Source organism: Amphiura filiformis, chromosome 1, assembly GCF_039555335.1.
Source record: "Amphiura filiformis chromosome 1, Afil_fr2py, whole genome shotgun sequence".
NCBI classification, from domain to species: Eukaryota; Metazoa; Echinodermata; class Ophiuroidea; order Amphilepidida; family Amphiuridae; genus Amphiura; species Amphiura filiformis.
The window spans coordinates 19,789,460-19,805,321 of NC_092628.1; the positions used below are offsets into that span (position 1 = coordinate 19,789,460).

Below are 15,862 nucleotides of genomic sequence, written 5' to 3' on the forward strand. Positions count from 1 at the left end.
GACAATATCTTCAAATTACATATCTCATATCTACATTATGCATTATACTAGGCTCAGAGAGAAAAATGCAATCTTGCATTTCTTGCTGTGAGTGTCAATTTTTAGTGCTTTTCCCACTTTAGGATTCATTTCTACCATAAAAATCTATTTCTTAAGTTTGCTTTAATTAAACCTGATTTTCCAGTATGAGTTTACAAAAAATGGTTAATTTCATGGCACATCCATGCAACAACACAAGTACATGTGTAATATTCTTTATTTACCATTCAAATCAATATATTGACTTTTAAGTTGATTTATGAGGAAAATATTTGTGTATCTTGGTCAGTGTGGTAGGCTATTTGTTTTGGTTATTGAGTCTACAGACTAGGAGAGTATTTGTTGGCCAATTCTGAGGCAGAAAATCTTGTGTTTTTTTTGCATTTCCCAGTTACAATCTAAAAATTGTGTTTTTTCTGTTAACCTAATTGTCTTCAGTTTGACAGAAGAACTTACCACTACTGTACTTGTCACAAAAATGTTTGAAATAAATTATACCTGGAATTTGATTTTTTTCCAAAATAGTTTCATTTTCTAAAGAATGGCCCAGTACCAATACATTAATATACATACCTGCATAAGCCACAATGAGGCAAGTACACACAATAATAGCAGTCCCTTTCCCTCTATACAGTACTGCCATCCTTCCTGCTGCTCTTGCTATCAGAATGAAGAAAATATCTAATCTGTAAGGGATAAAGGAAAAAAGAAATATTAGGCATGTGGATATGTGAATATACAGGCCTAGAAAATGCTTATTTTATGTGGAATATATGCTAAATTTCCCACAAAACTCCATGTACTAATATTTCTCACAATTGTTTCCACACATGGTACGATTTCAATTCAAATTCCTAAATTTCCTTCGAAGGAGCTTCCTAGATTCCACATTTTTCAAGGTATGGGAATTTATACATACATGAAGACCTACTATATATTTGTTCTATGGGGATTGGTTCTTCATTGTTTGTTACATGGGTGTATGTTTGGCTGGGATTCTAAAAACTGACACTGAACACATTCCGACTGTCCAGATCAAGAAGTGGGTAAGTGCCGTAGCTGCCAAGTGTAAATGAGTACAATTATACTGTGTGTACATTGGCAAATATGAAAAGGGCAGCTATTACACTTACCCACTTCTGGCACTGAGTAGTCGATACATACCAAATTTGACAAAAACAGAGATCCAAGATATATACATATGTACTACAGTTTGTCCACTCTGAAGTACAAAGTGACAGCTTGCGCGTATACAGCGCGTAAACAATGCGCAGTGCTGCGTCTCTGCTGCAGGTATGCATGCCTTCAAAGTCGGCACAATGTGTGCGTCCGCGTCGGTACTTTGTACTTCAGTAGACTGACTGTAGGGCTGTTGTTGAGCAGTACTTTCATTGTTGACAATCATCAAATCTCAAGATCCGACATCGACAATTGCAAGTTGTTGACAAAGCAATACGTTGATAAAGTACAAATATTACGTTCAGAGACCACATTATACGTCGTTATTTACATTCAAATATTACTATCCCATATACATTGGCGGATCAAGGGGGGCTAAGGGGCGCGATGTAGTAGTACTTACATGTAACATGTTACAGTGTAGTTAACACTTAACAATAAAACTGTTTAAAATTGGATTTTAAGAGTAGCTCCTGGTTGTGTCAAAGTAGCTCCTGGTTCCTTGGTAAAACTGAATGACCAGGAGCTACTTTTTTTTATAAAGTAGCTCCTGGTTTGCGCCCGCTTATCTGGAAGCCAGCATTAGAGCCGCCATTTTGCCCATGTGCGTTCTGCTCGTGAGAAAAATTAACTTTTGTTGACGTTTATCAAACAAAATTTTCGATAACGGGTCATATTAGGATTTCAATTTCAAGTTACATGTTGTTTTGAGGAATAACATGGGAAGTTTTGAGTTTTATTTCAACTGGTGGTGTAGGAAGGTGAGTGAATTCGTGATGAGGGTTTCTTGTTTCAACGATCCAATAGAATATGAGACGTAGGCTAAAAAGGTCTTACGCATGCACGGTGGTGTTCTTGAAATCATCTAGAATATAAGCTTAATTCGCTGGTATCATTTCAGGCTGTCTTACTGAAGGTGAGCTAGTGCAACGTAAAATTTTGCATGATTTCAATTAGAGTTTGCACTAAAAAAATACAAGGCTCCTGTAGCTTAAATATTTGCATGTTTGTCAGAATATTAATTACGGTACACAGCTTCTTGTACTTCTTGCCTAAACTCCTATGCTTGAAATTGTAAAATATATATACTCCATTATTTATCCAGAATAAATAAAAATTCATTAGCACATGATCCAAATCTGCGCACCCAAACTGAGATGGCACTTCAGTGCAAACTTAAATAGGGCAGCACCAATATGAAAATGTCATACCGATAAATGACATGTCTGCTTTGCCCGTTTTTTTAAGTTTGCGTTGCGAACTATGCAAATTCGAAGCTACAATCAACGAAATTAATAGTTGGCACACCTTGACAATATGTTGGAACTCTTCATTGCCGCTCTTATGTCTGGTTCCATACAGCAATACGCAGTATTGCTGTCTGGTAAGCAGGTACGAATAATTCTGTGTGAATTGAGACGTCAGAGCAGGTCAAAGTACTATTTTAGCCTACGTCCCGTATCCTACTATATAATCACTCAAACAAGGAAATCTCTTCACGAATTCACTCACCTTGCGATCCTACATCATCAGTTGAAACAAACATCTAAGTTTCCAAAAACAACTTTGTCATTCCTCAAAACTACAAGTAACTTCATTACCGGTAATAAAAAATTGAAATCCTACTATTACCCTATGTCTGGTTCCATACAGCAATACGCAGTATTGCTGTCTGGTTACCAGGTACGAATAATTCCGCGTGAATTGAGACGTCGGAGCAGGTCAAACACAGAGGACTAGCCTACATCCCGTATCCTACTATCACTCAAACAAGGAAATCTCTTCATGAATTCACTCACCTGGCGATCCTACATCATCAGTTGAAACAAACATCTAAGTCTCCAAAAACAACTTTGCCATTCCTCAAAACTACAAGTAACTTCATTAATACAAAATTGAAATGCTACTATTACCCGTTATTGAAAAATTTGTTCGATTTATGTGAACCAAAAGAACGCACGAGTCGAGTTCAGTCGACCAAAATGGTAGCTCCTGCCTCCTGGTCACCTCAGATATGACGTCAGTATCAAGCTGCTTATTAAATATTCATGAAACCGACCATGTGGTCACAATCAGTGAATCGGATTGGTTGAAATCAACGCCACGTTTTTGACCTTACAGGGGTCAGAGATATGCATATTCATGTATGAAAACAGCGATGCGGATATAGTATCATCACCGGACTGAGAAATGCGACATTTTCGATGTTTGTACCGGGAATTTCAGACACGGAGACTCATGAAGATTTCTACAAATTCGGCCCAAAGGTAACCAAAGGGTTGGGGATCGCATTTTTAACTATCACTAAATGTTTCGGAATTGAGGTCGGCTAAAAAGTAGACCGTTTCGGGGACTGTAATTGGTGTAGATGTCACATTTTGAACAGTGGGCGTTAAGTGACCAATTTGACGTTCAGCACAAGTGTTTACCTTTACTCAGGGTGCTATTACCCGTTATTGAAAATTTTGTTCCGATTTATGTCAACCAAAAGAACGCACAAGTCAAGTTCAGTTGACCAAAATGTTAGCTCCTGCCTCCTGGTCACCTCAGATAAGACGTCAGTATCAAGTTGCTTACTAAATATTCATGAAACCGACGACGTGGTCACAATCGGTGGATCAAATTGGTTGGAATTAATGTCACATACTTGACCTTACAGGGGTCAGAGATATGCATATTCATGTATGAATGGCTGCGATGCGGATATAGTATTCATCACTGGGACTGAGAAATGCGACATTTTCGATGTTTGTACCGGGGAATTTCAGACACGGAGACTTCTACAAATTTGTCTAAGGCTAATGAAAGTCAATGTTATGTTTAGCGTCACCCGCCCGCGTTTGGATTTTCTGGCCGCGTTTGTGATGCCAAAATCCCAAAACAATTCATTATTTTGTATTTTGTACACAATTAGTTTCCAATGGGGACACAAGCACAAATGCCAATGATAAATCAACCTATTCCAAAATAAAAAAAGAACTAAAAACAAGATTCTGTCATCAAATTGAACTATAATTGGCCATTACCCCAAGGAGGGCTGGTTTGGGACCAATAATGTGGACAGTCATTTAACAATTTATGGCCTTTTAACTGGTAAGAGAGCTGGTATAAAACCTGGATGATGGAAAATATTTTTAATACAATTTACAAATTTGTTGGTTCATTATATGCCTTCAAAAAAGGCCCACTGTTGATTAGAGTTGTTTTGGAGGGTATAGTGCGACAAGTGTTGATGAAGTGGCTGCTATTGTAATTAATGAGACGCTGCAAAATAATGAATAATGAATAATGAAAAAGTTGCCTCATTGTGGTTTGAAAAAAATGTTATGCTAAACATAACATTGACTTTCATTAGCCTAAAGGTAACCAAAGGGTTGGGGATCGCATTTTTAACAGTATGACTAAACTGTTTCGGAGTGGTACGCTAAAACTTAAAAGTAGACCATTTCGGGGACTGTAATTGGTGTAGATGTCACATTTTGAACAGTGAGCGATAAGTGACCAATTTGGCTTTCAGCACTACTAGTGTTTGGCCGTACTCTAGGTATGCCGCTCTGATAGTTCAGTGACAGTGAAATTATGTTTGATGAGAAGTACATACCTTCTCCTTTTCCCTCCCGCATTCCCCCTCAATCAATGTTGGGGAGACTGGAGAGCCCAATGGAAAAAGTGCTTTCATCAACATTGACCAAGGGGAGAGCGATTTACATTTAGACTAGTATGCCAGAATGTGTCAACATTAATTTCCTTGATTGTAGAACACAGGCTTCCTGGTTATGATTAAGAATCTTGTAAAACTTGAAACACATATCGTAAAGCTTACAGTTACACATACCGTACCATGGTACAGCCTACAGTACATTATCTATGGCTGTATGCATCATTGCACTATTTCTACTACTTCTTTCTAATTGATTACACATTCATTGACATTGCATTGTACATGTTGTACACCTACTGACTACACATGCCTGATGATGATGATTGTAGGTATGCCAGGTGAATTCAAATTTGCCATCAAACTGCATCATTTTATATATATCAAATTAAAGCCCTTGAGTAAAGAAAGCCAACACTGAAAACCTTTTTGTCATAGCACTTTCCGTAGCAAAGTTACATCTTGTCAAAGATTGACTTTCATCAAAAAGATTCTCCTAGCAAAATTCCCCAAAACAGCATTACGGGGGTGTTTCTAGATCTTAGACTTAGTCTCATGACGATAGCACCTTTTTTTAATTGAACTGCTATCAAAATCTCTCTGAAATTCCATTCCATTCTCATCACCAAAAAAAATCATATATTTGGGTCAAGTGAAGTATAGACAACATATTTATGAAGGTTTCCTTCTTAAAAAGCTTCTTTTTAATTTCAATGTAAATTTGTATTGCCAGTTTAGGCCATTTTGACTGACTAACAAATGTGTTAACTAGCCCTAGAACTCCGGCCATAGTATCCGTTTTTTACTTCTACTAGGGCCAGAGGCACTTATATTGAAAAATTTGTTGGAGATGCTTGAACGATCCAGTACAAAAAATGACAGCATTTCAATGCTTGATCGAACCAGTACAAATGTGTGTCAGGTCACTATAACATGATAAAACCCACTTGAGAACACACAATCGCCGGTCATTTCTAAAGATGCATTTATACTCAATCGCTTTTGCAGAAACCTGAATCGCATGCATGATCAGTGTACTAAATCGCCGTCGTATTTGCCTGCTGAGCATGCGCATGATTCGCTGTTTTTCAAAAGCGACACGTAGGCCTATATTGACACCCTCTGTCGGTCAACGTTCTCTAAAATTGTACACATAACTTGTGTAGTTAGCGACATTGATTCAGTCTGATGATGAGTAACCATGGCCGGGTATAAACACAGCTTTACACAATGATTAATTTACATAGGCACAAAAGACCGTTACTCAGCCAAACATGGCAGAGTAGGTCCCGGATCTTCGTACATGTTCCTATCTCCTCAACGTTATACCTTTCCAACAAGGAAAGAGATACGAAAGGCGAACGTCTAGTGTTAACCGAGGTTTCCCTGTGATACCTAATGATTGATGCCAGGATCGACGTTAAAAAAAGTAAAGCCTGCCAATGCCTGGATAATTATCGTCATTTGTGACTTAGTTTCCCTGCTTACCTAGTATCTCATCATAGACACGAACAGATGGACAGAATTACCACTCGCCTCAATCTTTAAATCTACAGAATTTTATGTAAGCTTACGTAGCATAACACCGATCGACCACAGTTCATCGCAAATTGACCTTAATTGACCTCTTCGGAGACACGTATACTTTACATTTGTTACGACAATTCTCATTGGCTACTGAATCAGTCGTGTTCATTGACTCTGTGAATGCGCGTGTCCAATTAAATTCAGTGTAAGCAAATGATTTTTTTGTGACAGGCAAAGTCCCATCTTTCAACTTTGACACCCAAACAAAGATTATTCTCCTTCCTCAGTCCTCAAAACTTTACACTCCAGCTTGAACATGTTGAACCGTGTAAATCAAAAAGAAAGAGAGAAAGAAAGAAAGAGAGAGAGACAGAAAGAAAGAAAGAAAGAAAGAAAGAAAGAAAGAAAGAAAGAAAGAAAGAAAGAAAGAAAGAAAGAAAGAAAGAAAGAAAGAAAGAAAGAAAGAAAGAAAGAAAGAAAGAAAGAAAGAAAGAAAGAAAGAAAGAAAAAGAAAGAAAGAAAGAAAGAAAGAAAGAAAGAAAGAAAGAAAGAAAGAAAGAAAGAAAGAAAGAAAGAAAGAAAGAAAGAAAGAAAGAAAGAAAGAAAGAATTCTCAGGAATTGATGAGGGAGGGTTTTTTTTCATTGTAAAATTAATCGAGTTTTCCGCGGTCTTTTGTTGTGGAAGCCCTTTTCCTTTCTGAGGGAAAATCAAGTTCACTGATAAACTTGACTTATTTATCAGCTTCCTAAGTATTCCAAAGTCTTATTTTTTTCTAAAAATCTCAGATGAAAAAAGAAATCAGAATGAGGAGGAAGGAGCCGATAACAAAACAAATGTTTACACGTCCTTAGTAACAAGTTAACAACTGACAAAATTGTTTTCTGTAGGCCAACACTTTAAGCCATATGATTTCTTTCACTGAATTTTAATTGTGTTATTTTTTGCCAAAATTATTACATAGTGTGTAATGATGTAGGTCTACGATCTTTTAAAATGATTGGTCAATTTTTTTCAAAAATGATTATTTGGCAATTTTGTAATGTTTACACATACATGTCCCAACTCATTTTGGATCCAGCCAAATTCATTGTATTTTTAGGACAGAGGAGCAAGTTTTAATTTAAGTCAAAAATCGCTTTGTTCCCCCGTATACTTTACATTTGTTACGACGATTCTCATTGGCTACTGAATCAGTCGTGTTCATTGACTCTGTGAACACGCGTGTCCAATTAAATTCAGTGTAAGCAAATGATTTTTTGTGACAGGCAAAGTCCCATCTTTCAACTTTGACACCCAAACAAAGATTATTCTCCTTCCTCAGTCCTCAAAACTTTACACTCCAGCTTGAACATGTTGAACCGTGTAATCAAAAAAGAAAGAGAGAAAGAAAGAAAGAGAGAAAGAAAGAAAGAAAGAAAGAAAGAAAGAAAGAAAGAAAGAAAGAAAGAAAGAAAGAAAGAAAGAAAGAAAGAAAGAAAGAAAGAAAGAAAGAAAGAAAGAAAGAAAGAAAGAAAGAAAGAAAGAAAGAAAGAAAGAAAGAAAGAAAGAAAGAAAGAAAGAAAGAAAGAAAGAAAGAAAGAAAGAAAGAAAGAAAGAAAGAAAGAATTCTCAGGAATTGATGAGGGAGGGTTTTTTTCATTGTAAAATTAATCGAGTTTTCCGCGGTCTTTTGTTGTGGAAGCCCTTTTCCTTTCTGAGGGAAAATCAAGTTCACTGATAAACTTGACTTATTTATCAGCTTCCTAAGTATTCCAAAGTCTTATTTTTTTCTAAAAATCTCAGATGAAAAAAGAAATCAGAATGAGGAGGAAGGAGCCGATAACAAAAACAAATGTTTACACGTCCTTAGTAACAAGTTAACAACTGACAAAATTGTTTTCTGTAGGCCAACACTTTAAGCCATATGATTTCTTTCACTGAATTTTAATTGTGTTATTTTTTGCCAAAAATTATTACATAGTGTGTAATGATGTAGGCCTACGATCTTTTAAAATGAGTGGTCAATTTTTTTCAAAAATGATTATTTGGCAATTTTGTAATGTTTACACATACATGTCCCAACTCATTTTGGATCCAGCCAAATTCATTGTATTTTTAGGACAGAGGAGCAAGTTTTAATTTAAGTCAAAAAATCGCTTTGTTCCCCCCCCCCCCCGTATACTTTACATTTGTTACGACGATTCTCATTGGCTACTGAATCAGTCGTGTTCATTGACTCTGTGAACACGCGTGTCCAATTAAATTCAGTGTAAGCAAATGATTTTTGTGACAGGCAAAGTCCCATCTTTCAACTTTGACACCCAAACAAAGATTATTCTCCTTCCTCAGTCCTCAAAACTTTACACTCCAGCTTGAACATGTTGAACCGTGTAATCAAAAAAGAAAGAGAGAAAGAAAGAAAGAGAGAAAGAAAGAAAGAAAGAAAGAAAGAAAGAAAGAAAGAAAGAAAGAAAGAAAGAAAGAAAGAAAGAAAGAAAGAAAGAAAGAAAGAAAGAAAGAAAGAAAGAAAGAAAGAAAGAAAGAAAGAAAGAAAGAAAGAAAGAAAGAAAGAAAAGAAAGAAAGAAAGAAAGAAAGAAAGAAAGAAAGAAAGAAAGAAAGAAAGAAAGAAAAGAATTCTCAGGAATTGATGAGGGAGGGTTTTTTTCATTGTAAAATTAATCGAGTTTTCCGCGGTCTTTTGTAGTGGAAGCCCTTTTCCTTTCTGAGGGAAAATCAAGTTCACTGATAAACTTGACTTATTTATCAGCTTCCTAAGTATTCCAAAGTCTTATTTTTTTTTAAAAATCTCAGATGAAAAAAGAAATCAGAATGAGGAGGAAGGAGCCGATAACAAAAACAAATGTTTACACGTCCTTAGTAACAAGTTAACAACTGACAAAATTGTTTTCTGTAGGCCAACACTTTAAGCCATATGATTTCTTTCACTGAATTTTAATTGTGTTATTTTTTGCCAAAAATTATTACATAGTGTGTAATGATGTAGGCCTACGATCTTTTAAAATGAGTTTGGTCAATTTTTTTCAAAAATGATTATTTGGCAATTTTCTAATGTTTACACATACATGTCCCAACTCATTTTGGATCCAGCCAAATTCATTGTATTTTTAGGACAGAGGAGCAAGTTTTAATTTAAGTCAAAAAATCGCTTTGTTCTCCCCCCCCCGTATACTTTACATTTGTTACGACGATTCTCATTGGCTACTGAATCAGTCGTGTTCATTGACTCTGTGAACACGCGTGTCCAATTAAATTCAGTGTAAGCAAATGATTTTTTGTGACAGGCAAAGTCCCATCTTTCAACTTTGACACCCAAACAAAGATTATTCTCCTTCCTCAGTCCTCAAAACTTTACACTCCAGCTTGAACATGTTGAACCGTGTAATCAAAAAAGAAAGAGAGAAAGAAAGAAAGAGAGAAAGAAAGAAAGAGAAAAAGAAAAAAAGAAAGAAAGAAAGAAAGAAAGAAAGAAAGAAAGAAAGAAAGAAAGAAAGAAAGAAAGAAAGAAAGAAAGAAAGAAAGAAAGAAAGAATTCTCAGGAATTGATGAGGGAGGTTTTTTTTTCAACTTTGACACCCAAACAAAGATTATTCTCCTTCCTCAGTCCTCAAAACTTTACACTCCAGCTTGAACATGTTGAACCGTGTAATCAAAAAAAGAAAGAGAGAAAGAAAGAAAGAAAGAAAGAAAGAAAGAAAGAAAGAAAGAAAGAAAGAAAGAAAGAAAGAAAGAAAGAAAGAAAGAAAGAAAGAAAGAAAGAAAGAAAGAAAGAAAGAAAGAAAGAAAAAGAAAGAAAGAAAGAAAGAAAGAATTCTCAGGAATTGATGAGGGAGGTTTTTTTTTCATTGTAAAATTAATCGAGTTTTCCGCGGTCTTTTGTTGTGGAAGCCCTTTTCCTTTCTGAGGGAAAATCAAGTTCACTGATAAACTTGACTTATTTATCAGCTTCCTAAGTATTCCAAAGTCTTATTTTTTTCTAAAAATCTCAGATGAAAAAAAGAAATCAGAATGAGGAGGAAGGAGCCGATAACAAAAACAAATGTTTACACGTCCTTAGTAACAAGTTAACAACTGACAAAATTGTTTTCTGTAGGCCAACACTTTAAGCCATATGATTTCTTTCACTGAATTTTAATTGTGTTATTTTTTGCCAAAAATTATTACATAGTGTGTAATGATGTAGGCCTACGATCTTTTAAAATGAGTTTGGTCAATTTTTTTCAAAAATGATTATTTGGCAATTTTCTAATGTTTACACATACATGTCCCAACTCATTTTGGATCCAGCCAAATTCATTGTATTTTTAGGACAGAGGAGCAAGTTTTAATTAAGTCAAAAAATCGCTTTGTTCCCCCCCCCCCCCGTATACTTTACATTTGTTACGACGATTCTCATTGGCTACTGAATCAGTCGTGTTCATTGACTCTGTGAACACGCGTGTCCAATTAAATTCAGTGTAAGCAAATGATTTTTTGTGACAGGCAAAGTCCCATCTTTCAACTTTGACACCCAAACAAAGATTATTCTCCTTCCTCAGTCCTCAAAACTTTACACTCCAGCTTGAACATGTTGAACCGTGTAATCAAAAAAAAAGAGAGAAAGAAAGAAAGAGAGAAAGAAAGAAAGAAAGAAAGAAAGAAAGAAAGAAAGAAAGAAAGAAAGAAAGAAAGAAAGAAAGAAAGAAAGAAAGAAAGAAAGAAAGAAAGAATTCTCAGGAATTGATGAGGGAGGGTTTTTTTCATTGTAAAATTAATCGAGTTTTCCGCGGTCTTTTGTTGTGGAAGCCCTTTTCCTTTCTGAGGGAAAATCAAGTTCACTGATAAACTTGACTTATTTATCAGCTTCCTAAGTATTCCAAAGTCTTATTTTTTTCTAAAAATCTCAGATGAAAAAAGAAATCAGAATGAGGAGGAAGGAGCCGATAACAAAAACAAATGTTTACACGTCCTTAGTAACAAGTTAACAACTGACAAAATTGTTTTCTGTAGGCCAACACTTTAAGCCATATGATTTCTTTCACTGAATTTTAATTGTGTTATTTTTTGACAAAAAATTATTACATAGTGTGTAATGATGTAGGCCTACGATCTTTTAAAATGAGTTTGGTTAATTTTTTTTTTTTTTTTATTATTTGGCAATTTTGTAATGTTTACACATACATGTCCCAACTCATTTTGGATCCAGCCAAATTCATTGTATTTTTAGGACAGAGGAGCAAGTTTTAATTTAAGTCAAAAAATCGCTTTGTTCCCCCCCCCCCCCGTATACTTTACATTTGTTACGACGATTCTCATTGGCTACTGAATCAGTCGTGTTCATTGACTCTTTGAACACGCGTGTCCAATTAAATTCAGTGTAAGCAAATGATTTTTTGTGACAGGCAAAGTCCCATCTTTCAACTTTGACACCCAAACAAAGATTATTCTCCTTCCTCAGTCCTCAAAACTTTACACTCCAGCTTGAACATGTTGAACCGTGTAATAAAAAAAGAAAGAGAGAAAGAAAGAAAGAGAGAAAGAAAGAAAGAAAGAAAGAAAGAAAGAAAGAAAGAAAGAAAGAAAGAAAGAAAGAAAGAAAGAAAGAAAGAAAGAAAGAAAGAAAGAAAGAAAGAAAGAAAGAAAGAAAGAAAGAAAGAAAGAAAGAAAGAAAGAAAAAGAAAGAAAGAAAGAAAGAAAGAAAGAAAGAATTCTCAGGAATTGATGAGGGAGGGTTTTTTTTCATTGTAAAATTAATCGAGTTTTTCGCGGTCTTTTGTTGTGGAAGCCCTTTTCCTTTCTGAGGGAAAATCAAGTTCACTGATAAACTTGACTTATTTATCAGCTTCCTAAGTATTCCAAAGTCTTATTTTTTTCTAAAAATCTCAGATGAAAAAAGAAATCAGAATGCGGAGGAAGGAGCCGATAACAAAAACAAATGTTTACACGTCCTTAGTAACAAGTTAACAACTGACAAAATTGTTTTCTGTAGGCCAACACTTTAAGCCATATGATTTCTTTCACTGAATTTTAATTGTGTTATTTTTTGCCAAAAATTATTACATAGTGTGTAATGATGTAGGCCTACGATCTTTTAAAATGAGTTTGGTTAATTTTTTTTCAAAAATGATTATTTGGCAATTTTGTAATGTTTACACATACATGTCCCAACTCATTTTGGATCCAGCCAAATTCATTGTATTTTTAGGACAGAGGAGCAAGTTTTAATTTAAGTCAAAAAATCGCTTTGTTCTCCCCCCCCCCGTATACTTTACATTTGTTACGACGATTCTCATTGGCTACTGAATCAGTCGTGTTCATTGACTCTGTGAACACGCGTGTCCAATTAAATTCAGTGTAAGCAAATGATTTTTTGTGACAGGCAAAGTCCCATCTTTCAACTTTGACACCCAAACAAAGATTATTCTCCTTCCTCAGTCCTCAAAACTTTACACTCCAGCTTGAACATGTTGAACCGTGTAATCAAAAAAGAAAGAGAGAAAGAAAGAAAAAGAAAGAAAGAAAGAAAGAAAGAAAGAAAGAAAGAAAGAAAGAAAGAAAGAAAGAAAGAAAGAAAGAAAGAAAGAAAGAAAGAAAGAAAGAAAGAAAGAAAGAAAGAAAGAAAGAAAGAAAGAAAGAAAGAAAGAAAGAATTCTCAGGAATTGATGAGGAGGGTTTTTTTCATTGTAAAATTAATCGAGTTTTCCGCGGTCTTTTGTTGTGGAAGCCCTTTTCCTTTCTGAGGGAAAATCAAGTTCACTGATAAACTTGACTTATTTATCAGCTTCCTAAGTATTCCAAAGTCTTATTTTTTTCTAAAAATCTCAGATGAAAAAAGAAATCAGAATGAGGAGGAAGGAGCCGATAACAAAAACAAATGTTTACACGTCCTTACATGTAGTAACAAGTTAACAACTGACAAAATTGTTTTCTGTAGGCCAACACTTTAAGCCATATGATTTCTTTCACTGAATTTTAATTGTGTTATTTTTTGCCAAAAATTATTACATAGTGAGTAATGATGTAGGCCTACGATCTTTTAAAATGAGTTTGGTCAATTTTTTTCAAAAATGATTATTTGGCAATTTTGTAATGTTTACACATACATGTCCCAACTCATTTTGGATCCAGCCAAATTCATTGTATTTTTAGGACAGAGGAGCAAGTTTTAATTTAAGTCAAAAAATCGCTTTGTTCTCCCCCCCTCATCGGCTTGCCAAAAATTGCACACCCCCACCCCCTTCGGCTCGCCAAGAAAATAATTTGACCCACATTTTACCCCCACCCGGGCTGCGCTTATAATTATTGCACAGGTCCTGAAGAAACATCACCAAAATAATGTTTTCGCTGAAATTGCTCATGCACATTTTTTAGGGTAAATCGACTTGAACCCTGTCCATACATGCAGGTATATCTAGTACATTCTAAAAGGGGAATGCAAAATTTCAGAAAACAGTTTACAAAAATACAAAATATGCACATTTGTAGGATAAGCGAACCCTGTCTATTATGCCTACTGTTAATTGTTTTAATGTTAGCCTATACCTGAGGACTTGCAGGTCGTAGCGGGGCTTGAATAATTGGCAGATACAAACGCTAATTGTATAGGAATTGACGTCTGTATTAAATGCCGCGCAGTAATTGCTATCTTCATCAGTAGATAGCAAAAAGAAAATTCAAATGCATTGAAATGGAAATTCCCCAAAATCCATTTCAATTCAAATTCAAATTTCAATGCACTGAATTGACATTACTCAGAATGATTTCAATTCCAATCCAATTCATTTCTTTATTGCTCAGAATAATCTTCATTGCTCAAAATATCTTCAATTAATTAATTAATTAATTAATTATATACTTTCATGGTCGATATCAGTTATATCAAAGCGCTATATACTGCTGATAGCAAGTAGTTCATCAATGCATCTACGACTGATAGCAAGTAGTTCATCTACGAGATATCTACTGCTGATAGCAAGTATATGTCATCAATGCCCTATCTACTGCTGATAGCAAGCGGTATAGGTCATCAATGCCCTATCTTCTGCTGATAGCAAGTATAGGTCATCAATGCCCTATCTACTGCTGATAGCAAGTATAGGTCATCAATGCCCTATCTACTGCTGATAGCAAGTATAGGTCATCAATGCCCTATCTACTGCTGATAGCAAGTATAGGTCATCAATGCCTATCTACTGCTGATAGCAAGTAGTTCATCAACGCTGTATATCATCAATGCTAGGCTATATCTACGGCTGATGTACATATATCTACAAGGAGGACATACATTTTTGTAAGTTGACCAATTTGAAGTGACCATAAATGCCATTTTGGTCATAGCTTAAATTGAAGTTGCTTCAGCTGCTTCACTCCAACAAAATCTGTTGCTTTTTCGCCAAGAAACGATATTAAGAGCAGATAAGAACTGTAATATAATTTCATGTTTTTCTTTAATGCCCTGGGGGAAGCAATTTTCGGCACGCTATTTGGAAATGATAATCCCCCGGGGGCCGGGGCTCATAATTATTGCACAGCCCCTGGCGCACGTATTGACCACATCCATTTTATAATGGCATGGTTACAACTTTTCCTAGACTAGTGACGAACAATTTGAAACCATTTCCGCTGAAATCGGAGCGTTTTTAATTTTTGACCCTTGTGTGGCCAAAATAATTGACCACCACCAAGATTTGACATTTTGCTGAACCCAGGAACGGTATGTCGTAGGTAGGTCAAACTATATATTTTCGGAATCCTTGAAATGAGAGGAATAATTTGGTATGCTTTTTAAGCAGACGCAACTTGAAATTAATGACCTCTGTGTTGACCTTTGATCTTGAATATCGCCGGAGTTCCCGGAATTAGGTTTTTGTAACATCTTGAATGTGTCATACGAGGGTCATTCTTTAAACTCAGCATGATTATACATTGGAATGCCGTGTACAATTCAGGGCAATACTTTTTACCCCAGACATAGATATGACCCCAGATGTTTGTAGATGACCTCAGAACATAGCCGGATTTACCATTGGGCTAGATGGACCCGGGCCCAAATTGCCCTGTACATCTTCATTTTAGAATGCAATTCGATATGTCTGATGTGCTCTCATGTGAATGTCCCAGAAAAAATACTGTCGAAACGCTCAAAACGCTCATTCCAGATCCCTTAATAAAATCAAATTTGTATGGTATTAAATATATGAATGCCCAATTTTTGTAGGCAATATATGGTGGGCATTTTTGGGCGATTGGCAGTGACGTAGCCAAGGGGGGCAGCTGCCCCTGTGAAAAGTCTTGCCCCCACCACCCCCTGTGGGATGGTGGCCGCCCCGACATTTAAGACTTTTTGTCTTTCTGACCAAATTGACATTATATTTTGCCATTTTAACCTAAAAAGTGCCAATTTTTGCACGCTTCGCGCGAATTTATTCCCTTTCTGTACCATATTTCACCAGTTTAGTGATGGGATGGGCAGGTTGATTT

The 15,862-nt window shown here is 35.7% G+C and overlaps 1 protein-coding gene across 1 annotated transcript in view; it reads right to left on the reverse strand.

The window, feature by feature from the left end:
• Window positions 1–6,556, reverse strand: part of LOC140156785 (protein sel-1 homolog 1-like) — a 243,091-nt gene extending 236,535 nt beyond the window's left edge. Inside the window, exons 1-2 of the mRNA XM_072179767.1 lie at window positions 6,365–6,556; window positions 613–725 (exon numbers count right to left, since the gene is read on the reverse strand). Coding sequence (XP_072035868.1) covers window positions 613–682 — 70 coding nt within the window. The 5' untranslated portion in view covers window positions 683–725; window positions 6,365–6,556. The remainder of the gene's footprint in view (window positions 1–612; window positions 726–6,364) is intronic.
• Between the last annotated feature and the right edge of the window lie 9,306 nt (window positions 6,557–15,862).